We start from the raw sequence: 23,833 nt of genomic DNA, 5'->3' as shown, positions 1-23,833 counted from the left end.
AAGATATTCTATCCCTATTACATGTATCTGGAAATGCGAGACACTGACAATCCCAGATCATCCAGGAAATCTTGTGGCAGAGCAAGAAACCAAACCCGGACCTTCTCATGCACCACCGAAACAACCCTCTCCCAGAACTCTCAGTCAAGAAACTTTCTCCCCTATTACCAGGTGCTAACTGATACTAGTGCTTTTCTATGCGATGGAGACTGGGTAGGGTGGGATCCCACAGGTGGGCACAGGGCTCTAAACAGTAGAAGCAATAACGGTGGGCAGGCACCACTCGTTTGCTCATGGCACAATCAGCTTCCAGACTAAAACCTTGGTAACAGCAAGTTCCACTGCCCATGAAGCCATAGACAACTGGCACTGCCTTCAAAGCCATGCCCATGGTTGTTCAAAGGAGGAAGTGAATTATTCTTCTTTCATATTAGGTTGAATGTGCCCATAATCTATTTGACACAAACATGAGCACATGTAGGAAATGCTTGTCATAAAGTCAAAGGGTTTATGGTGAGCAGGGAAAGAAATAAGTCTGGATATGGCTCAAAGTGACAATAAAACATTAAATCCCTGATTCACCGATTCAGATGCTCATATATGAGCATTTGAGAAGGCAACCCTAGAGAATTAAAGCAACTGCTGAAACAGACTGTTCTCAGCACAAAGGTCCCTTCCATGTCCTAGACTTTATTCAGGGTTTGTGTTCATCTCCCCCATTCTTCCTACCCCAGACTTTGAGAAGCCAGTTCTTCATGTCCAGCTCGCCTAGCCTCGGGCAGAAAAGCATCCCAATGCCACCTCAGAGCTGCAGTTTCAATTATCAGTACGTGGGATAAATCTGTCCCAGTGTTCCAAGTGACAGGGAGCTGCACCTTAGTAATGCTTTCCCAGAGAAGCACCCCAGTAGCTTAGGCAATCATCTCCAAAGCAACTTTCATCAGAGGAACAGGTCTGCACTTCAGCAAGTTACTGTAGTTGGCACTGTATGACGTCCATAAGTATTTATGCCACAGGTAAATACCTGAATCCAGCACACACAGCAAGCAGTAACCTGAGAAAACTTTTCCGTTTGGCTGCAGGAAGAAAAATTTCCCCTCTCTTTCCAGTGCATTGGAGCTACCTGTCCTTCACCATGGGAGTATCTTTACCACAAATGCCTGCACAAGAACACATGGCTGGGCACTGTGCCCAGGAGCATTTGCTGGCACCAAAGAGCCTGGAAAGCGGCAATTGTTCTTGGCCAATGACTTCATCCTGGAGCTCAGACTTGCAGCCAGTTTTGTTTAGAACACCCAGGGGTTTTATATCAGCGAGCGCAGGTTTTCAGGTACCTGCCATGTTAGAGACATAGTTCGGATTTTATCCTAGACCGAACAATGGCTCGGACTCACTTCCTTGGGAGTTCTTTATTGCCACTTGCAGAGTGTTACATTTGTATAAAGCCTGGCAAAAGTAAGCAAAATGTTTGAGAACTTTTGGAAAGTTTATCAAATTCTACACAATGTTTTAATCATTTGAAAGGTAGAACCCATAAGACATTCACAAATCGGTTTTTATATATTTTTAAATTTTACTTATAGATGTCTTTCCTCACTGCAATTTTTTGGGGGAAGGTCTTTTATTCACAGAAAAATCATTCCAAAGGTAAGTCTAAATATGTACTGAGGTGTCCAAAAACAAGCAGTATCAGAAATCCCACTCTCTGCCTCCTTAATACTGACAGTTTATTTGTGCGGGAATACACATCCACATATATATCCACTGAGACATGTGGTTACCTTCCTTAGGACAAATCAGACATGAAACAGTTAAAAAGAAAAAGAACGAGAAAAAATAGGTTTGGCCCTTTTCGGTTTCACTAGAGTGAAGGAAGTCTGATTTATTATCTTTTTAAGAGCATTCATCTAATGAATATTAGAAATGCCTGGTGTTACCTTTCTTGTCCTCTGAGGAGGAGAGAAGAGGCTTTCCCAGGCATTAAAGGATGGGGTGAAAACGTTCCATCTTTAGTGGCAGAAGTTACCTTCCAGTTGTTTGACACATTTTTGAGACAACCAGATATTAGAAAAAGAAAAAAAATGAGGATGTGAGCAGTCTGAATCATATCACATTTCCCTCTTCAGATAATCAGCTTTCACTTTCTCAGCATGTCTGAGGCTATAAATCTAATGCTTATTCATCCATAAATTCTTAAGGGGAAACAATTGACTAGTTCTTTGCTCCTACCGTAACAGGACAAACCAGTAGAGGACAAGGAGGGGGATGAACCCATGGATCTACCTGCAGGTTTCTGCATCCAATCAACTCCACTGTTTTTGGGGTGGAAGAGGGTGTGCTCTGTTTTTTCAAAAACAAAATAGTGAAACCGGTACAGTGCCTAGCACTGCTGAAGTCTGATTTTTCAAAAAGACTCTTTACCTTGACTATTCCAGGAGATTAAATTTTCAAGACAATATATTTTCAAGGATACCTCCAAAAATGGGCAGAAATCCAGATTTTAAAAATCCTTTTCCTGGCAAGTCATCCTCTAGCTATAAGAGCACTTAAACTGTCAGGAAAAGTCTTCAGAGTTAGCTCATGAGAGATTAATTAAAGACCTTAGCCCTTCTCAAAATCATTTCAGAGGCAAGCTCCCGAGGGCTACTCTAGATATGTCTCTTTGTACCATTTAGCATTACTTTGGTTTACAAACAGAAACCATCTATATGTAGAACTGTAGAAAAGTGGAGACAGTCCAATATATAGGTAATTAATATTGATAGAGTTTTCTCCGCAATGGAATGGAATAATTATTCCTTACAACTGCAACAAAAGTAGCGGTACGACTATAGATTTGGATGCCAACAATTAACAGTAATGTTATAGCAGCACAAGCTTGCTGAAGCAAGGCTTCAGGAAAGACTCTGCTGCACTGGTCCACATGGAAAGGTAATCTCCACAGCTCTGGGGAAAAGAATGCTTTCTATTTTTGAATGGGAGGTTTGTGTTAATCGACATAAGTGCTGGATGACCAAAGTATTCACAAGAGACAAAACTAAATTGCACAGGTCAACACAAGTGATTTAAACTGAACAGGAGTGAGGATATCCAAAAACTCAAACTTGAGAGCACAGCAATCAGAAATTTGTTCCATTTTTGCAGCTACATTTCTTGTTCAGCAGGATAGGAAGCAAGTCTCTCCATTCCTGAGAGCATGCTGCATCCTCCTAAGGACAAGACAGGAAGGAAGGAGACTCCTACACTCTGCCTGCACCGGCCTCTCCCAGGGCTTCCTCTACATCTTTCAAGCTTACTGAGTGACTCGGAAGCATTGTCACAAAGCATTCAAACCCAGCCCACAAAACGCAATGCTGCTCCACACCCATGGTCAGATATATCCCGTCACAACAATGTGCTTCTGGAAGACTGAACTGAGTAGCAGCCCCTATGCGTGTGGCAAAACTTCCTCTTGTCCCACAGTCCCCTTGTCCCCTTGCCACCTTCCCCTTCCCCACAACCAGCTCCCCTGGTTGCACACAAAGTAGCAACTAGTCATATTCAGTTTTCAAGCTCTAATATTTAAACGTCCTTTTCTTCCTTTAAACTCCAGAGTAGAGACCACAGAATAACCATCTCCAGGTCTGGGTTGGGACAAACCTCTACCTTGACTTAATACATGCTTTGCTTCCAGAGGCAGTGCCTAAGCTAGTCCAAATCTTCCCAAGGCCCATTTCTTCATAGCCTGCTGCTTCTTCTCCCTTCATATTTAATGGACCCCCAAGAGAAAATCCCCACCCACACTCTCCATGACCTTGCTGCTACAGCTGCAGGCAGGGTCCCCCATTCTCCCCATGGGGTAGGAGTCAAGTTGACCTCACTCCCTTTCTGCCCTCCACCATGTATTGCTTTAGCTCCACGTTCCCACAGTGATCCTTCTGGTGCTGTTGGCTCCGGCTCAGAGTGCAGGTTCTTGCAGTTACCGCACGATCCTGTCTAAATATGGAATGGCAGCTTCTAGGCAGCACCATTGCAATGCCATGGGCACACACCATATGAGGATAGAAAAGAACTGGAAAAAGAAGTGACCAGAAAGTCCAGCAGCCAAGGCAGCCTTCAAGACCTAGAAAAGTTTTTTTCAAATTACAAGGGAAAAAGTGCTGCTCCTCATTTAACTTTCCCTTCCTCGATTCTTCTCCAGATCTGTTGTTTTCACTGATGTTCATCCCTCACCACCCTAGCCCCTCTCTGTCCCCCCAGCCCAGCCCAACCCGTGCTTACCTGAGGGGTATGCGGATCGCAATGATTCTGTCAATGGCAATAGCAAGGAGGCTGAAGATCGAACTCTGAGTCAAGACAAGGACGAAGCAGGCAATGAAAAGGCAGCCATAGAAGAAGGCACAGAAGCCAGTGCTGATGGTGATGGCAAAGGGGATTGCCAGCACGCCCACGGCAATGTCAGCAGCAGCCAGGGACACCACAAAATAGTTGGTGACGTTCTGCAAGTTGCTGTTCAAATAGACTGCCCAGCAGACCAGGATGTTCCCCAGGATGGCCAGCACCGCAATGACCAGTTCCAGGATGATGTAAGCTACGTCTGAGAGGAAGTCTTCCTTCCCATGTACTAGCATGGTGAGAGCAACCAGGCCAACGTGAGAACGTGCCAGAAAAGCTCAGCGTTCATATCTGCAGAGCACTGAACAGCCAAGACACCTCAAAGCTGCTTGGGGTCTGAAGAGCACTCAGCTGCCAGTCGGTGAAGGTTGCTCACATGCACCCTTTTCTCCCCATAGCTGTTCAAGATCTTTCCAGTAACAGGTGTCAAGAAAAAAAAAACAGGGCTTGCCAACTCCAGCAAAGTGGATTAACCAGATGCAGAATAATTCAAACTCCAGAAGACGAATAGACAGGAGAATATCTCACGTAGACATACACTGCTTCCCAGGCCACAAAGTCCAGCAGGCAACACCACACAGAACGTGTACTGTATGCCAGTGTCACATCGGCTGTGACTTTTTGTTTCCTGTTGACAATCACACTGCTAGTCATGGCTTCCTGTCATACACATACCTACTAGCAACATCCTCTGGTTCTCTTTTTCACCTTTTCCCCCTAGGACTTGGGAAATATTCTCTTCATCTGAAGCAAACATTCAACTTCTTCACTTGTAGTTTCCTTTAAAAAAAAAACAAAAACAAACACCAACCACATACACTGAGTAATCAGCTCTACGGAGGAGACGGAAAAAGCAAAATCTCATTAAAGTGGCACATTAAATTGATAACGGATATTAAACAGACCTAGAAGAATACATCATTGGCAAAAATCTCACATTTTGTCTATCCTGAAAGCTGCAGGGCCAAACTCAAGGTTCAGGAAGGCAGTATTTCACAGTGGTGATGAGAAACAAGGGACGTTTGTTTTCGAGGCTACCAACTGAGCTGGCACTTCAGCAGCTGCTCAATAGTCTGCCCTGAAACACAAGAGCCCCACTAATTACGCCTTGGCAAGCGCTGTGGCTGCACAGAGGAAAGGTGGAGGAGCCTTTTTACATACACCTGTCTCCCTCTGATCACAAACACAAGACTTGAGCCATCACATGCTGCCCACCCTCACGTACTTTGCCACAAAAGCATGTTGCATCAATATGCTGCTCTGCGATGACATGGGCCTTTGTTCATAAGGGGGTTATGTTGCTGGCACATGTGGTCACCACTCTGTTGCCATACCCAGTCTTTCCTTCAAGTGCACAAATACTGGAACGTGATTAGTGGCAGGGAGAATAATTCAGAAGTAGGTCAGACAGTGACATCTTTGAGGACTTTCTGCAAGGGTCTCTGCAGGTTCCCCTCCTGCAACACCATTGTTTTTGTTCACATAAATCTTTATCCTATAAGCAAACCGTTTATTTGTTATACTTGCATTGTCCATAGCATTTGTGGCATCCACAGATTCAGGTCAGCATCATTCTTCAACTACGACCACCCAGAAACACATCCACCAAGATACGCCTCTACCAGAAACACACACATAGGCACAATGCCAACGACATCTCTCAAGTATACATTCATGTTCCTGCAATATCATGCACACAAATCTGGGACTAAAGTTGGTGCCGCTTGCAAGGAAACGTAGTTCCTACAGCTGCCATTTCATGTGAACAGATACACATCATCTACATGCTTACATGCCTTGCACACACACTAATCTTGCAGGTCACCTCGTACCTCTGCTTTCAGACATGGGTGCATTTAGTTTCAGCTAAAAATACAGCAATGGAGAATACAGTTCCCTGAGCTTCGTGCCACAGTCAAGAGAGAATTGTTTGCTGTCCCACCCTGTCACTTCCAGAGTGGGTTTTAAACCTTATTTAGCAAGCTTTAGCAGTAATATTTTCTTACTAATTTAAGAAAATAGCTACTTGAAACATCAGAGGGCCGAGGGAGAGAGAGACATAGCACTAACTGATAAATCATTTGAGCTCAGTTTCAGATGCAACACGAATCTCCAAAACAAAAGATTTTTGGGACCCCAGCCACAGGTGGTCTGGTGTGGTCAACCCAGCAGGGTTTCATACCTTCACAGTTCACTCTGTTTTAAAGTCAGAAACCTAATTTCTCAGGATAAAATAAAAGGGTAAAGGCAGTGATAATAAAAGAAAATATGATTAACTTGTGATTCACATCTGATCTCAGGACTATAATCTAATTTTAGACCTTTCATTGATTTAGAGCTCTATTGCTAATGCTGCATTTGAAAGGAGAGTGAATGATTCTTGGTGGTTTGGATGTGCTTCAGAAACCTAGCTTTTTCTCCACCTTCAGCAATCTTGTTTATGTGTTTTGTTTGGTTTGTGTGGAAGAAATCAACAGAAGAGATTAGTTTGTGAACTAGCTATTAAGAGGAAGATAAAGATCATCCATTTAATCTTTGCTGAAGAACAAAAAACCCCAAGATGTCTCTATATTGTCGATCTTCCTTTAGCAAAAACACCTGTTTTCCACTGACCTCCTAAAGATTGCTTCTACTTTATTGAATTTCAGGGATGTCGGTGATATGCTCCTACATCACTCTGCTAGCATCTGATTGTCCATTACAAATCCCAATAGGTTTGTTTCAAAGCAGTGATACTGAAAACTAAACCCGTCCCCCAGCCTGACTTCCAAGGAAGGGGATTAGAATTAATATAAGACAGAAATAAAGAAAATCTGGAGGGAGAGAAAACAGAAAGGGCAAGATGAAAAATAAACAGTGTTTTGTGCGTGTCTGTGAGCAAGAAAGGGGAAAAAAAGACAGGAAAAAGATGGCAGGAGAAAAAAAACCCAACCAAACAAGGGAAGCAGTGGGCAAAACGGGCCCGTAAGAGAAAGACAGTGTGTGTGCCTGTCGGGTGTACGACACACAGCTGTGCCTGAAGGCTCTCAAGCGGGGGCAAGTCCCTGTCCCTTAGCATCACAGCAGCAGAGACGGCAACAGGGTAATACTCTGGCAATGGAGGGGAGTGTATGTGTCCCCACTTCCCAGCACGCCCACATATTGCCATGCAGGTCAAGCTCATGACCAAACTCCAGTGTCAGGACAAGTTTAGAAAAATTTAACAAATTACTAAGACACACTTGGGCCAAAACTACTGCTATGTAAAATAAAATCACCATAAACACCCCCACAAGCTACTCTGAGATGAAGTCAAAAGAACTGAAGAAACTGCTTTTTGAAAGGAGCCAGCCTGAGAACTGGTCACGTTAATCCTGATGCTGAGAGGATTTACTTAAAGTCCTGCTATGTTGCTCTTGCACCTCATGTTCTTACCACATACACCTCAGTGAAGAGGATCAAAGTGAAATTACTGGGATATTCTTCCCCATTTTAGCAGGATTATGATCCCAGATGCATTTTGTTTAACCTGACTCATCTCAAAGTCATTTTCAAACAGGACATGGAAGGCAGTAACAAACCTATGCTGTGGAGGTCCGTCCCCCCCCTAATCGTTAAACACCAGACAAAGCTGGAATTACCTACAGCTCTGCACATATCCTGAAAAAGCACAATGCTGGAATGTGAAGTTTAATGACCACATCACATACTGTTTTCTGGCACAACAGAGTTTTTAACCTTCTACTTCAACTGTTTGTTTCATGGTCTGATGTTAACTTCAAATTTTTTATCTTTGAATTTGTTTGGTCCCTTGTTTCCCATCCCCCTTCACAAACAGTGGCCTGAATCGTCAACCCAAGCACTAGCCATTTATTCCGAAGCAATCTGTGAGATATTATGTCCAGAAGAGGACGTGTCCTTCCACCCCTCTCTGCTCCCAGATGGACCGGAAAACACTTAGAGAGTTCTGCAAAGCCAGCACATCTCAGAAGACAAATGACCGGAGCTGAGCAGGTGTCCCAGCCACGACAAAACATTTTGTGTCTGCTTCAGTGCTGGTGCTTCTGCAGTAGCCACAGACGTTAGAAAAAGCAATTATTAGTCACACAACCCCAGCACATCAGAGGCCTCACCTGCTACTTACAGAAGGTGCCACAACCCGGGAGGTTCCCCTCTTCGACCTGAACACACCCATCCCACCTCATTCATCTCTCGCAAGGAAAGCTATAGCTTTCACTCAACGTGATAACAAGACATTAACCATAGCAGTATTTGCAACTTGCTTTAAAACAAGAACAGGCCCAGTCTTTCTGCTCATATGGCTAGAAATTTACTGCACAGGGACAAAATGAAATACAGACCACCTAGAGAAGAAGACATATATCCAAAGGCAATGCAAAATTTATTATGGAATCACCTACTTCATGCAAGACCCAAAGGTTTAGCAACCAGCTCTGACAAGAGAAAATTAATTAACAACCTGCTTTACTCACTGGGGAAGTATATATTTAACATCTCAGGCCCTTGAGGGATCAGTATTGCAAGCTTCTTGAAGCTTAGGAAAAATAACCTGTATCACACAACCTGCTGGACAGCTACAATTAGTATTTCTTCTTAAGCCTGTGTTTTATTTTGTTAATTGGATTAATTCTTTCTTGATACCCTGGGCTATGTTCCGGCCTTTTCCCATTATTAAATAAACCTTTCTTGCCACTCACAAACCTGTAAAGCTGTTGCTCTGTTCGTTTTTAGTGACTTGGAACACTCTGTTCTCTCTCATATTTCAGCCCCAATGAAAAACTGCTCTTTGAAAATTCAATAAAGCATCTGAACAGCACGTTCCCATGAAGCAATTCACCACTGGAGCCTAAGCAAGCTTTTGTTTGGCATCTCCAGTTGGCTTTGGACTAAGGTGTTGCCCCTTCTCTCTCCTGAGTGCCAAAAGCATTGAGGTGAGCCCTTGGCCAGTGTTTGGTTCAAATCACCCACCTCAAACAAGCTCATTTCCTGCTCTCGGACCCTTCAGGATGAGTTCAGGTATCCCGGTTTTGTATGCCCGTGCTCTGTCACACTGGCACAGAGAAGACACGCGCTCTGCTCCATGTGCCAGGCTGACATATATGACAATGCCTGTGATACTTCAGTTTGACAGCTACTCTCAGACATTAGCAAAATCTCCAGGGGATCAGCAGCCCTCAGGGCACCCAAGACAGTCTATGGGCACGTAAGTGACAGGCTGCAGCTTCCCTGGGCTCCAGAGAGGTTTGGTTTCTCCTTGTCTGCTTCAGGACGGGATAAGCAAGGCAGCAGGCAGCTCATGAGGCCATAGCGGAGTCTTCACCAAGGCTCATTCCACAGATCACAATCTAGCATCTCCTGTTGACAACATGACCCTTCCCAGGTGCCAGCCACGTACAGATTACCTAACTCCCTTAGGGAAAACCCTTGAATTCACACATGGCTGTAGGCAGAAAATTGGTGCTGCTAAATCATTTATCTCCTACTTTCCAAAGCCTGGAGGGGGAGATGCTTCTCAGTTTTTATCCTTTCTTTGAAATCCCTTCAGCTCAAAGAGAATCTCCCTATCTTTTAAATCAAAGTTTCTAAGAAATCTTGTCTCTCCCTGTTTCTTTAGAATATCAAGTCACAGTAAACGAGCCCAATGCGCTCACGGGCAGTACACAAATTCGCAAAACAACTCAGGCTGTCAAACAATGGAAACAGCTGTCCTTTCAGGGAGAACGATAGGGAAGGCAGCACTAGCACTCTTCTGTGTTGCTCGATGGTTTCCTTTCTGAAGTTCAGTATTTTATGAATACCTCACGTACAGCGGCTTCCCCATGGTCCTGGCTGCTCACACAAAGCCAGTGTGCTCGGAGCTGTCAGAGAGCAGCCTCGCTCCTGCCTCCTATTGAAGGATGAAGAGATGTGGCTGGGTGGGGCAGGAAAGAGAGGAGGAAGGAGGCATCACCCATCTAACTAAGATACTTTTTTGGTTCCCCTATTTGCTTTATTATTGGCTGCTGGCTAAATGATCTTTTAGGTCATCTGCTTACAGTAATAGGAGGAAATTAAATATTAATAATAGACTATTTCCCTCTAGACTGCTCTTTGTTAACAAAGGATACAAGTGAAACAAAGCAGGGAAAATTATCAGCACACCTTGCTCTTGATTTTCAGGTACCTGGAGCATTTGCAGTTTCCCTCAACCTTCCTTGGAGTTACAGATGCCCTGCACACCTGCCTGGGTGGACACCCGTACAAGTGCAGAACACGGTGATGTCTGGAAATCCTTGTTCTACCAAGGGGCTCCACAGGGCAGTTGGACCCTTCCAGGAGATCGTTCCAGACTTCATCCAAAATATCACCTGAGCCACTAACACTCTGACTGCAAAAAATGCAGGGCCAAGGATCTTTTGAAGCACAGAGCTTGTCTCTATTTGGGGAGTGAAGTCTTCCTCCAGTGTAAACCCTACAGTGGGGTAATAAGGTTTCTGGATTGGCTTTGCAAATTCTCCAGAAATACTGAGTAAAATGAGGGCTTCAGCTTCACTAATCTTGATCTAATCCCCTCTTATAGGAAAGCAGCAGCCCTCCAAGACTTAAAACCTTCACTCCATGTGCTTGTGAAAGGCAAAAGAAACGGCTCTTCAGAGATCTGTACTGCCCCTGATCTTTGTTTGTCAGTTCAGAAATGAGGAAGAGGGGCAACATTTCTGCTTTACATTTCCATCTCTGCTGCAGTCCAGGCCAAAAAAAGGAGGCTATACTCACAGCAAGAACAAGCACGGTGAATCTGGGTGTAAAGTCTTTATCGACTAGGGGATTACTAGAGACACCCATACCGCTGCAGCAGTGACAGCAACAAAAAGCATAATAAAATTATACCTTCTTCTCCTCCTGCTTATACCCCATATAAAAATCACAAAAACACCCAAAAAGTGAAACCCCGCTGGACAACAAGCAAAGGTCATAACACAGATGGGCTGGCTAACAGGAATGGCTAATGCAAAACCAGTATTTCAGCTTTGCCTCCTGCCCTCCAAGAGCTAGAAGTGGATTAATTCTTACTGCAGTAGCGGAAGAGAAGACTAGAACAGAAGACATTTGACCATTTTTTTTTTCCTAAGTGGATGTTATAAATGTTTAAAAGCAAGAAAAAAAACTCAGAGTAATTATTCCCATTCTAATGGTCACAAAAAGCCAGGGAGGACAAAACTAAGTAAGGCTGAATGACTAGCAGTTAAATAACCCAGATCAAACAAACAAACAAAAGGGAAAAGGTTCCCCTGTGCTCACTAGAGTAAAGTCTCACTGGGCAGCAGGCATAATACTATATTGCCAAAAGGCACAGAAACATGTTGGATTTTTGAGCAAACCATTTGTATCCAGGATTGATGATGTTGATTTACCTACAGTAGCATTTCCAAAAATAAAAAATAGAGCATTTGGATAAACTTTCATAAGACAGACATGTAAAAAAGGATAATTAAAACCATGTACCATGGCCAGAAACAAGTTACTACTGCCAATATCATCCACAATATCTCTGAGGATCCAGTTTTCCTTTCCTGTGTGAGGGAAGAACTCAAAAGCAAACTTTGCCTCCCCACAGCCCTACTAAGGCCAGCTGCGTTCATACATAAGGAGTGTTTCCTTCAAGAACAAAATAAGAGAAATGAGGAAACAGGATATCAAGAAGAGGTGACCCACTGAGAAATACAGGCAAGGGAGAGATTTGCTCTGAAAATATTTATCATATTGCTAATGCATCCATTCTGCTATATTTTAAAATAATGGAGTAGACTTCTCTCCAGAGGTGACTTCACCTCTCATTTCTATATGAAGTTTCCAGACAGGCGTTGAGAATTGGGTACATCTGTTTGTTTTCCAGCATTTTTATCCAGTTGTTCCCAAACCCTATTGGCCTTCTCTAACTACAGGTTTGCTCTCCACCAGGCCTTGCGAGCCCTGCTCCCTGTCCTCCAAGCACCGTCCTTCTGCAGGTTGTAAGTAGTGTTTGCCTAAGCTCTGCCAGTGAAACAAAAACTCACTCAACTAGAGTGCACGGAGTGCTGTGGTACCAGGTCAACCAACATCCTATCTACTACAGTAGAAGGAATATAACTCTTTCCATCTCTCTCCATGTAACTTAAAATGATTACCCAGCTGTCCTTCTCTAGCCTGATGAAGGCACTGTACAATTTGAACAGAGATAAGCAAATTCTACCTGCCTCTGCGCCAAAGCAAAGATGTCTCACTGCATTAGCTCATCCGTGATGACCTGCATTAGCTCATATGCTGACCCCTCTGAGCAAGGGTTATTACTGAGGACTCACCATGAAGCTCCCATTACCACCCAAGTGGTTTGGCTCATACCCACCCACAGCATGAAAAAGCAGTCAAGTCTCCACTGGGTTGCTAACACAGCTCATCACATCCTTCCTCCCCAACTTGCTCCCTTCTCTTATCAATTTAAGCAGTGACACAGCGGCAGCACTCAGCCCGAGCTCCACAGAGCCTGCCCCGCTGACATGGCAGCAGAGCCCGTCCGAACACCTCCAGAGCTCCCCCATCCTCTGCCCCTGCACAGCCCACCTCGCTGACTGCCGTTTGATCTATATGGGCTGTTCACTGCTGGCTCAATCTGAGGGATCGAGCACGTGCTCCCTATGCCTTGCAATACCGGCTGATTTTTGGCCAACACAAGAAACCCTATTTCCTCCCATGCCCCAGGGTGTGTCCTGCTCCCTTGCACCCCCAGGATGTGCACCAGTATGTTTTACTCAACTCATTTCACCTCAGGCTGTCAATCAGCTACTAGTGAAAAAGCATTTAGGCAGAGTGACAATGCTGGTGTTATGTGCTCATCCCAAAAGCAGGCAAAAGCCACAATAACAGATTTTCCTCCTCCTTGGTTTGTTTCCAGCAACTTTCCCTCTTCCATTTTTTAAGGTGCTTACCCTGACTTGCTAATGCTTATTTGCTCTGTCACGCCTCATCATCCCGTTAGTGTTTTTGTCTCAGTCTCAAAGCTATTTAAGCCATTTTTAGGACTCTGCCACCCTCTGTGGATAAGGAGGAGTTGATGCTCTGATGATGTCTGAAGGCCACGTGCCCTTACTTCATCCCTCCCTCTTCTCTTTACTATGACTTGCACCATACTTCTGTCACTCTTGCAAAGTGACTTGCATTTTCACTCTCACAGTCAGCCATGCCAGTACAAGCCTTTCTAGAGGTACTCAAAGCAACTTTTTTTTTCAAGTCCTTCATTATAATCAGATTTATTAAGAACTCTCCAGTGTCACTGCTTATTCATCCCAAAGTCTCAGTGTTTAGCTGGTGCTCTGAGGACTCTAACGAACTCCTTCCTTCGTTTCCTAAGTCCTTGTGCTGTGGTAAAAGCACATCCGCTTACAAGTAACAGCCTGCTACCTCTGCCTGCTTCCTCCTCTGACTGCTCAGGCCAGAGATGCTGATGTTCTGGGGTGGAGAGAGTATGCAACTGCTGGCAAAAATGACATTTCTAGTCATCGTTTTCTCTCCTTCTACATCAAACCATTGCAGTGGAGAACCAACAGCCATTCATAAATCACTTCAGAAAACATTTTACTGGACTTGCTAGCTGTTTGTGAGTTAGTGTGCTTGTCTAGAGGAAGCAGAAAGGCAAGGAAAGCAGCAGCAAGTACCCCACTACAATAGAGACACCTCTACCATGCTTGGGAAGCAGCCCTTTTCTCCTGTGAAAACTTAAGTTATTTTACAGTTTCTGCACAATAAGAGATCATAAAAAGCTCCAGCTGTAAAGAAACCTGCAATAATTTCTCAAATGCATGGCAACCACGATCCTCATACCTTGCTGAACAAGGATAAACCAAAAAAGATTGGAAGGCAACTTCCTTAGGGACTGTGGCATTTGACTTTAAATACAAAAGATGTCAGTCAAGCAGAAATGGATCCCAGGGAGGTGCCCAGAACAGACATCCCCAAGACTTTAGGATGGTTTCTCCCAAGTGAATGTGTCCATCTCTTGCCTGCTGTAATCATACAGCTAGGCTATACTGTGGCTACATAGAGGAAAAGGAAGATTTCCCTTTAGGAATGGGGTAGGAAAGACAACAAAAACTGTCAACGAATCATCTTTCCAGTCTTCAGCCCATGAATACAGCTTGTTACCTTTCTATATCCTGCAAGAGCAGATACCATACAGTTGTACCAGAGAAAAAGAATCACATAACTACATCGAATCCACCAGAATCCTCTATGTCTACCCATGTTAGAATCCTAAATGAATCATAATAGTCAAGCAGAGTTTGGATCAGCATTTAGCAAGACACGGGATGACATAAAACAAAAGATGAACGTGTTTTAGGTGACAAAGTTAAGTGCCTCAGTTTTAACAGGTCCAGCTAAAAAGGCCTGATTTCTGGGAGGGAAGCACTTTTTGGAATCAGGGTATTTTAAGGAATCCCTGACTAAGTAGCCATTAGCACAGGTAATTTTTTGCCAAAAATCCAGACTGTAGAACATTTAAGCAACTTTTTAAAAGTCAGCATGCTTCCCCACACATGCTCCAGGAACTGTAATGGTGCTGGTGCCAGCCCAAGTCAGTTTGATGTTATTTTCCATCATCCCATTGAACCTGGGCACTGATCTGTGGATCGGACGTATGTGGAAACTGTAATTATTCAAATCAATTTCAATCACGTGCCTCTCTTCTGAAGATTATATTAAAGAGCCACATACCTCTTAGCTGTCTTTTATCCTGGAAAATGTTTCCTATGGAAAATCCCAGTCTGTGCCCAAGAATATGGATCTCATACTGATACCAAAGTTGTTATCACCACAGAATATGATATTTAACAGCCTACTTCCCTTAACTCCTTAACCTCAACAACTGATTCATACCAGGATCTGACAATCCTATTCTGGGGAAACCTCAAAAACCAAAATGATTGGTCAGTTTGTAGAGGACTTTCCCAGTACGAGAAGGGGGATGTGGGTAACAGGCCAACGTTACAGAACAGGCAAAGAGAGCAGAAACATTTATGCTCCCCTAGTAAGAAAAAAAAAGGGGGGGGGGGAAGGGAAGACAAGAAGTGAGAGGAGAACATAATAGTCTAAATGCAAAACAAAATAGCTCCAAAGAGGCAAAACCAGGAGGAAAATGGGAGAGACTCTGAAGTCTGAATACTAATTGATGAGGTCTGAATACTAATTGAGGAAAGAAACTTCTAACAAGGAAAATAGTGCAAACCTCACCACTCCCAAAGGGACACATTAAAAGAGCAGAATGAGACCAAATTACACTTCCCTCTCTTGAACAGCATTACCCACTCAAACGCATGAGGGACTTTGCCCAGGGAGATACACAGATGTGACCCCCAGCTGACGCTGGCTCAGGTTCAGAGGAGCTTCGAATGGCTTCACCAGTGAACAATCCCTCTCCCGCCCTCCTTGAAGAGCTGCTGAACAAGGAGCCACAACTGTCCCTGTCAGCACCGCCTGGAATAAACACAGGGGACAGGGAGACAGAGAACGCTGTATCTCAGCTAGCCAGCAGATAAAACAGCCCCAATCTGCAAGTACTAGAGGCCTCCCGAGAATGCCTGAGTGCCTTCCACCCCGGACTTGAGTGAATCACAAATGCTAATCAACAAACAGACAGGAGCCCACATGTCATTTCTCACGTCTCCAAAGCTTCAGGAAAACCCCCCTTTCCTCTCCTTGTATCAGAGAGGGACAGGAAGATTCCCTCATCCTCTGTATGCCTTTCCCTCCCCCATCCCTGGCTCAAACCATCCCTACAAGAAGTTTCACTCCCCGCTAACTTCTCCATTGTCTCAGATGCATTGTTTGCAAATGTTCCCTAAAAATGCTATGTAAAGTATTCTTTATTCCTGTTTCAGATCTTTCCACATCCCTATGTAACACCTGGACTTTATCTTGTTACCTGTCAGATAGTGATAAACCTACTGTATGCAACCCCTGACTTATCATCTAAGATAAATACCATCTGTCTTGTAGCTGTCATTTCTTTTCAAACCCTGCCTTCCACTGCTGCATTTGTAGTTGTAACAAATTACTTATTTTATTTGGCCTTTTCAAAAAAACAAAAATCAAAAAAACATCAGCAATAGCCCGAAAACATGCATTTCAAGTGTGGCCTTCCGACACTAGATTTACTGCTGCTTTGTGGGCAAGGAGGCTCCAGTACTCCAGCTCTTGTGTATCTTCTACAATGGCATTTGCATATACTTTACATAAGATATGTTGTATTTTATGCTACCTGGTAATTTTTGTTTTTAATAAACAACCAACAGGCCCAATGATGAAAAGCATCCTTTCTCCAGAAGAAGTCATAAACTAAACTGATAAGGTTTGAGTTAGTTGCTTAAACATAAGAGAACAGTAAAGCCTAATGTGCTCTAAGCTATCACCTGAGCCTCTGCTGTCACTTTAGAAAGGCATGCACCTCCCTTAGGTCCTATCCTGTTCTCTGCCAGCCCCATCGGGACATCTCACATAGCACTAAATGTCTGTTTATAGCACCCGTATCAAGCCCCAGGCGCCTGAACAGGAAGGGACAAAGCTTTCACTCAAACACATGCCACAGCACTGTTAACACTTTTGCCTAACAACAGCAGTGATCACCCTGAACAAGTAATTTTTACAGAAGCCATCTTGTTGCGTTTGGCTTTTCTCTGAACTCTCCTAAGCACTTAATGGCTCGTGAGCTCTTTTCATAACCTCGTAGCTGTGTGTTTACCCAAAGAACTTGATCCTAACTTTGCAATTGCATCACCATATGGAGCTGTACCGCAGCCTACCTACCCCATCCCTCCCACAGGCTATGTGGATCTCCAGCCATACCAAGCACAAGGTAGCCAGATTTCATTTGATTTGCTCCTTGCAGAACTCAGGTTGAGGAGTGAAAGAGATCACACCTTTATTCACTCACATTTACCAAATACCTGCATTTGCTGAAGCACTTCTAAATACTCTTTGCTGATCCTCTGTGGGTTGCCCACTGTGGTCAGGATGAGGAATGAGTTACAGCAAAGGAGATTTAAGCTGGATATCAGGGTCTTTCCTGCACGCCAGGGAAGTAAGGAATCTCCACTGCAGGTCTTTAGGAGCAGGATGGAGAAAGAGCTGTCAGGAATGGCAAAAGCATAGCTGATCCTGCCTTTGGGCAGAAGCATGGATTAGATGACCTCGAAGTACCTCCTGAGGATATTTTCCATAATTGAGTGTTGTATGTGCCATCTGTCCATTCTGATCTACAGAGATTTACTTCAGGAAAAAAAAAAGGGCATACAACCAGGAATTACTCCTTACACGGATGCAACTTTTGTGAGGGGAGAGGCACCTTCCGATTCTATAGAGGAAACTGAAGCCTTCAGAGGTTAAACCACCTTCTGTGTATCTGCCCAGATCCTCTTGCCCTCCCAAGGCAGAGTACTGCCAGTTCTTTACCCCTAATAGACCAACCCTCAATATTCAGCTACACAAGCATCTCATCTCATCTAATCCAAGAGGAAGCAGTTAACAACCTGCTATGCCACCTGGACGGGATGGGATGGGATCCACCCAAGAGTACTGAGGGAGCTGGCAGAGGAGCTTGCCAAGCCACTCTCCATCATTTATCAGCAGTCCTGGTTAACAGGGGAGGTCCCGGACGACTGGAGCCTTGCCAATGTGTCGCCCATCTACAAGAAGGGCTGGAAAGAGGATCCGGGGAAGTACAGGCCTGTCAGCCTGACCTCGGTGCCAGGGAAGATTATGGAGCGGTTCATCTTGAGGGCGCTCACAAGCCATGTGCAGGTCAACCAAGGGAGCAGGCCCAGCCAGCACGGGTTCATGAAAGGCAGGTCCTGCTTGACCAACCTGATCTCCTTCTATGACCAGATGACCTGCCTCGTGGATGAGGGAAAGGTTGTGGATGTGGTCTACCTGGACTTCAGTAAAGCCTTTGACACTGTCTCCCACAGCATTCTCCTAGAGAAGCTGGCAGCTCATGGCTTAGACAGGTCCACTCTTTGCTGGGTAAAAAACTGGCTGGACAGCCGAGCCCAGAGAGTTGTGGTGATGGGAGTTAAATCCAGTTGGTGGCCGGTCACGAGCGATGTTCCCCAGGGCTCAGTGCTGGGGCCGGTCTTTTCCAATATCCTTATCAACGATCTGGACGAGGGGATCGAGTGCTCCCTCAGTAAGTTTGCAGACGACACCAAGTTGGGCGGGAGTGTTGATCTGCTGGAGGGCAGGAAGGCTCTGCAGAGGGACCTGGACAGGCTGGATCGATGGGCTGAGGCCAACTGCATGAGGTTCAACAAGGCCAAGTGCCGGGTCCTGCACTTCGGCCACAACAACCCCAGGCAACGCTACAGGCTTGGGGAAGAGTGGCTGGAAAGCTGCCCAGAGGAAAAGGACCTGGGGGTGCTGATTGACAGCCAGTTGGACATGAGCCGGCAGTGTGCTCAGGCGGCCAAGAAGGCAAATGGCATCCTGGCCTGTATCAGAACTAGTGTGGCCAGCAGGAGTAGGGAGGTGATCGTGCCCCTGCACTCGGCACTGGTGAGGCTGCACCTCGAATACTGTGTTCAGTTTTGGGGCCCCTCACTACAAGAAGGACATGGAGGTGCTGGAGCGTGTCCAGAGGAGGGCAACGAAGCTGGTGAAGGGCCTGGAGCACAAGTCTGATGAGGAGCGGCTGAGGGAACTGGGGGTGTTCAGCCTGGAGAAGAGGAGGCTGAGGGGAGACCTCATTGCGCTCTACAATTACCTGAAAGGTTGTAGCGAGGTGGGGGTTGGTCTCTTCTCCCAAGTAACAAGCGATAGGACGAAAGGAAATGGCCTCAAGTTGCGCCAAGGGAGGTTTAGATTGGACATTAGGAGAAATTTCTTTACTGAAAGAGTGGTCAGGCCTTGCAACAGGCTGCCCAGGGAAGTGGTTGAGTCACCATCCCTGGAAGTGTTTAAAAGACGTGTAGATGAGGCGCTTAGGGACATGGTTTAGTGGACATGGTGTGTTGGGTTGACGGTTGGACTCGATGATCTTAGAGGTCTTTTCCAACCTTTATGATTCTATGATTCTATGATTAAGTAGGCAACTTTCTCAGCCTTTTTAAAATGAGTACCAAGGCAAGGAACTGGCGCTGTTGTGTTCAAGTAGCTTTGCCAAGGCTGTTCCAGGTGCACTGATGCAAAACCTGAAGGTGATCCATAAGGCATCCAAGCTTTCTGGTCCTAAATACCAGACCCCGATGAAAGGGAGTAACTCTCCATTGACTTGTGAGAATTCTCCCTGATTCCTTGACACACAGCTCAAGATCTCTTGATTTTTGGTTTAGAGTCCAACAAAAAAGAAAGCTTTAATAGCCCATCTCCATTTTTACATGGAAAGCACACAGTAAAGAAGGACCTACAGTTATTCACCATCCAGATCAGATGGAGAGAATGAACAAGAAGAGGGAAAATCTGTTCAAGCTGAAGACAAGGACGAACTTTGCAGGACACCTCACTCACAGCTGCGCAGAACTCTTAGAGCTCAGCCACACTATGACTTGTCCCATCTCACATGTAAAAATGTGGGCAGAAGTGTCAAACCGAAACAAAGAGCTGAAGCATAGTGAAAATAAGTGTTTTGGTGGAAAATCTGTGAAGCCTTAAACATCCTGTATAGACAAGAAATCATACAGCCATCAGTCACCCAGGCAGAAAGGAAGTGGTAAAGGGGGAGGTTTTCCCTCCACACCAGATGGAAAAGCTGCCAGGCTCAAGACTGAAGGGGATGTACTCAGCCAGCCAGCCCAGACCCTTCAGAGAAACACAACTGAAAGGAAGAGTGAAGATTCAAAACAGTCCCTCCAAACCTCCTGCTGGACTGAGCTTTACCCAGTAGTTCTTAAGAGGGCTTAACCACATGGCCCTACATAAAATCCATTACTGAAGATTAAACAAAAAAGATTAATAGCTTTCAAAAGTTGATTACATCCAAACGCAATAGTGCCAGCAGCCCTTATGGAATCATCCTATTAAAATATCAACAAAAATAGAAACTCAAACATGAGAGACCTGGCAGGAGGCTTTTCAGCTCACATCTTTAGTGCCTTTTGCACCCACTGACAGAAGGACAGAGGCTAAAAACATCATTACTGGGCTGACATCCCCTGACCTGGCATAGGACGATGCTGATTCTATTTTTTATGTATAAAAATACATATGGAAAGAGAGACAGATTATGTACATGTGTAAATTACAAACTTATCATCTAAACAGCATTAAAAAGGAGACGTGCTTGTCTTTTTCTTCCCTCCCTGCACCCTGGAATAGGTCATTTTTATTTTATATACACATATACATGTTTGCAGTTTGTACCCACGTGTTTTCTCTACAAATTCAGAGGCTTATAGCTTTCCTGGTTAATTCAGAATTTAATCCATTTGCCACATTAGACAGGATTTAATTTTCCTAGTCTTTTGACATATGTGACATTTATATTGACTTTTTTATTGAGATTCGAAATAAGATATTTCTTCCACAGATCTAATTCAATTGAAATATTTCTCACATCCCCATTGGTCACTTTATCTAATCTTTTTGTACTTCACTTGGGCAATATGCTCTGGGGAGTGTCTCTCTAACAGCAGGAGCTGGCCATGCTTTCTCTCTGTTAGAGTTTCTCTCATGCAGAAGAATGAATTTATCAATTACTACCGTTCTTAAGTTACACAGGTCTGAGACTTAGGAGCCTGATAAGAAACCTGAAAACAAATACATCCAAAGATCGAGTTATCTAACAGTTGACCATCTGCTTAGGAAAATAATTTTAAGTAGTTACGGCAATTCTATTAACTGCTATTTACAATGTGAGTCATGTTGTTCTCTTTAAGTTAACCCTTCCTGTCTCCTCTGTGGGCCCTCTGCCCAAGGCAGTTTTGAAGAAGGTGCTCGACCACCTTTACTACTTTCAAGTTATAGCAAAGCCTGCAATACCTCTGCACTCGAAACTTACCCCAAGCTCCAGGACATAAAAGAGCATTAAAGCAACTGCGGTGCTTCTGGGTGACTCTTAGACCACACAACCAACCATGCAGAAAAATCTCCTCCCAGGAGCATCTCCTTTGAGGGCACCACACACCAACACATACACAGCAGGAACGCACCTCCTGCTCAGTGTGCTCTTCCAGGATGGACTGCCTGCACCTCCATGAGGGCAGTTCACCCCAGAAGGGCCCCAGAGCCTTGTCCACCAGGGCAGAAAGCCTTCTCACACATCCTCCCAACAGCTCTGGAGAAAACGGGCACCTTGCAGCCTCTTCCCCTTTCCTTCATCTGCCCTCTCCCCTCAGCACAGAGATACCAGGCCCCTCTGTGACTGGCAGCTCCACTAACATACTTGCTGGGTACCAAGGCTTAGAGAGCACCCAGGTACAGCAGAAGGGACACCGCTGAAAAACTGTTTCAGTCGCTTGACGCAGATGAGGCAGGGTCAGGGCTTTCAGGGGCAAGGAGTGGGATAAGATTGCTCATAGGTTTAATGCCATCTATTCAGTGCCTGCCCATTTTCCCTTAGCGTGATTGCAAAGTGCATGGAAATCTCCTTTGTTAAACACTACAGAGAAGATTACAGGATGCAGGGTGCTCCTGTGGAATCACTATTTTATGATTAAGCACAAGCACAAATACCAACTCAAGGGCTAAAAGGAGGGCTGGGTGCAGGGGGCCAAAGTCCAGCACTTGATGTTTGAAGGAAGATCCGTGGAGCAAACATCTCGGAGTGTGGGGGTGTGTCGGGGGACTGACAGTTGGGAATCAGAACGGTGTGAAGAACACCAGCTCCACGGTGAAAAAACCATCCGAGCCGGGGCAGGGGAAAGCGGTGGCAAAGAAAAATCGCCCCCGTCTTGGGGCAGGGGGTTAGGCAGCAGCGAGAGGACAGCGGGCGGCCACCTTTAAAACTCGCGGGAGAGGGAGGAGAGGGACGGAGGCTGTCGCGAACACCGCGAAAGACGCGAGGGAAGTTGAGCTGCCCACAGCGGCTCCCAGGACCGGCGACCGCCGGGCTCGGGATGCACCAGCGGGGTGCTGGGGCCGCCCGCACCGCCCGGGCGGGAGGAGGCAGCAGGGCGAGACCCGCAGCCCGCCCCGGCCGGGAGGTCCCGCTCCGCCCGAGAGCTGCACACCGGGCACCCGCCGCCCCTCACCGTGGAGCCCAGCCGCGGCGACGTCGGCATCACCCACCTGCCCTCGGGCCGCCGCTCCGCACCGCACCGCTCCGCACCGACCGCGCCTCCGCCGCCGCGCCCGGGAGGCGTGTGGCCGTGGCGGTGCCGGCCCGCCGGGCGCTGCCCCGCTCCCGCCCCGCGGCCCCCTCCGCTGCAGGACGCGGGCAGCTCGGCGGCGCGGAGCCGGCGGCTGCGGCTCCCCCTGGAGGGCGGCGCGGGCGGCGCGGGGCGGGAGCGGCGGCGGGGAACGGCCCGCGGCGAGGGGCGCGGCGCCCCCCGCTCCCGGCCGCAGCCCCTGCCCCAGCGGGAAGGAGGCGGCGAGCCTCGCCGGGTCCCGCGGCCGCAGGAGTAGCTCCCCAAGGTCGAGCGAGCGGCGGGGGAGCCGGTGCGGGGAGCCGGGCGCCCGGCAGCCCCGCGGCTTTACCTGCCGGGCGGCACACGGGCTGCGGGCGGTAGCTAGGTACTGGGAGGCCCTTCACCAACAAGGACAGCCCGGACCAGCATCTCGCAACGCGGTTGAAGGAGAGATTGCCACTTACTTCAAGGAATCCAGCTCTTGTCTTAAGGGACCTGCAAGTGACAGAAACGGGCTTTTACTGTGCTTGATCTGCATACAATGAAAGTAGGAAAGGGAAGGAGGGCTTTCTCCATACATTGTTTTAAGCATCTATTTCTTTCCAGGCTGGAAAACCCACCCAGGGAGTCTACAGCTATACCAAGTGGCACAGTGCAGTGCTGTGTGGAGATACCCTGAAACACTGCAGAAGCAGAGAGAAACTTAAGAGTTTCTTCTCTTCTCTGCTTAACTGTTGTTACTATCACCAAAAAGGAAACCCTGTGCATTATTACTCTGGAAGTGTTGAAGAGTGTTCAGTAAAGATATTAAATGTTTTACAGAAGTTTCACATTTCCCACTGAGCAGGTCTTTGTGGATCCCACCAGTGTGCACACATACATTTCCTGCCCGGAGTCAGGCCTGTGGTGGCGTCCCCCTTGGGACTCCGCATGTCCCCAGCCATCTCCCGTTCCTCCACAGGAACAGACTTGGGGAACAGCCATGACTCATCTCACAGCAATTTTGAAGCGGGGAGAGAACCTCTCAAGAATTTGAATGCACTGCTCTTTGTCGATATCTTCTAAGTTTTTTTATTTCTATTTTTCAACTTTACATCTCAGCAAGTAATTTATCACACATTCCTATTGGTTAGGCATTACAAACAGGAAAAACCACCAGCGTGACTCCACAGTTC

At 46.0% G+C, this 23,833-nt stretch overlaps 1 protein-coding gene across 4 annotated transcripts in view; it reads right to left on the bottom strand.

Annotated features, from left to right (window-relative positions):
* ADORA2A (adenosine A2a receptor) overlaps window positions 1-23,072 on the bottom strand; it is a 32,543-nt gene extending 9,471 nt beyond the window's left edge. Inside the window, exons 1-2 of one of the 4 annotated variants that reach the window (XM_075167865.1) lie at window positions 23,008-23,072; window positions 4,261-5,154 (exon numbers count right to left, since the gene is read on the bottom strand). In XM_075167865.1, the coding sequence (XP_075023966.1) occupies window positions 4,261-4,610 (350 nt within the window). In that variant the 5' untranslated portion in view covers window positions 4,611-5,154; window positions 23,008-23,072. Of the gene's footprint in view, window positions 1-1,937; window positions 4,209-4,260; window positions 5,599-22,599; window positions 22,689-23,007 lie in introns of those variants that run through there. The other 3 variants (XM_075167864.1, XM_075167863.1, XM_075167866.1) reach the window with 3 other exon arrangements.
* Window positions 23,073-23,833: the final 761 nt, after the last annotated feature.

This window comes from Calonectris borealis, chromosome 18, assembly GCF_964195595.1.
Source record: "Calonectris borealis chromosome 18, bCalBor7.hap1.2, whole genome shotgun sequence".
Taxonomy (NCBI): Eukaryota; Metazoa; Chordata; class Aves; order Procellariiformes; family Procellariidae; genus Calonectris; species Calonectris borealis.
Note: the sequence above shows the minus strand (reverse complement) of the source record. Positions and strands in the feature narration are given on the sequence as shown.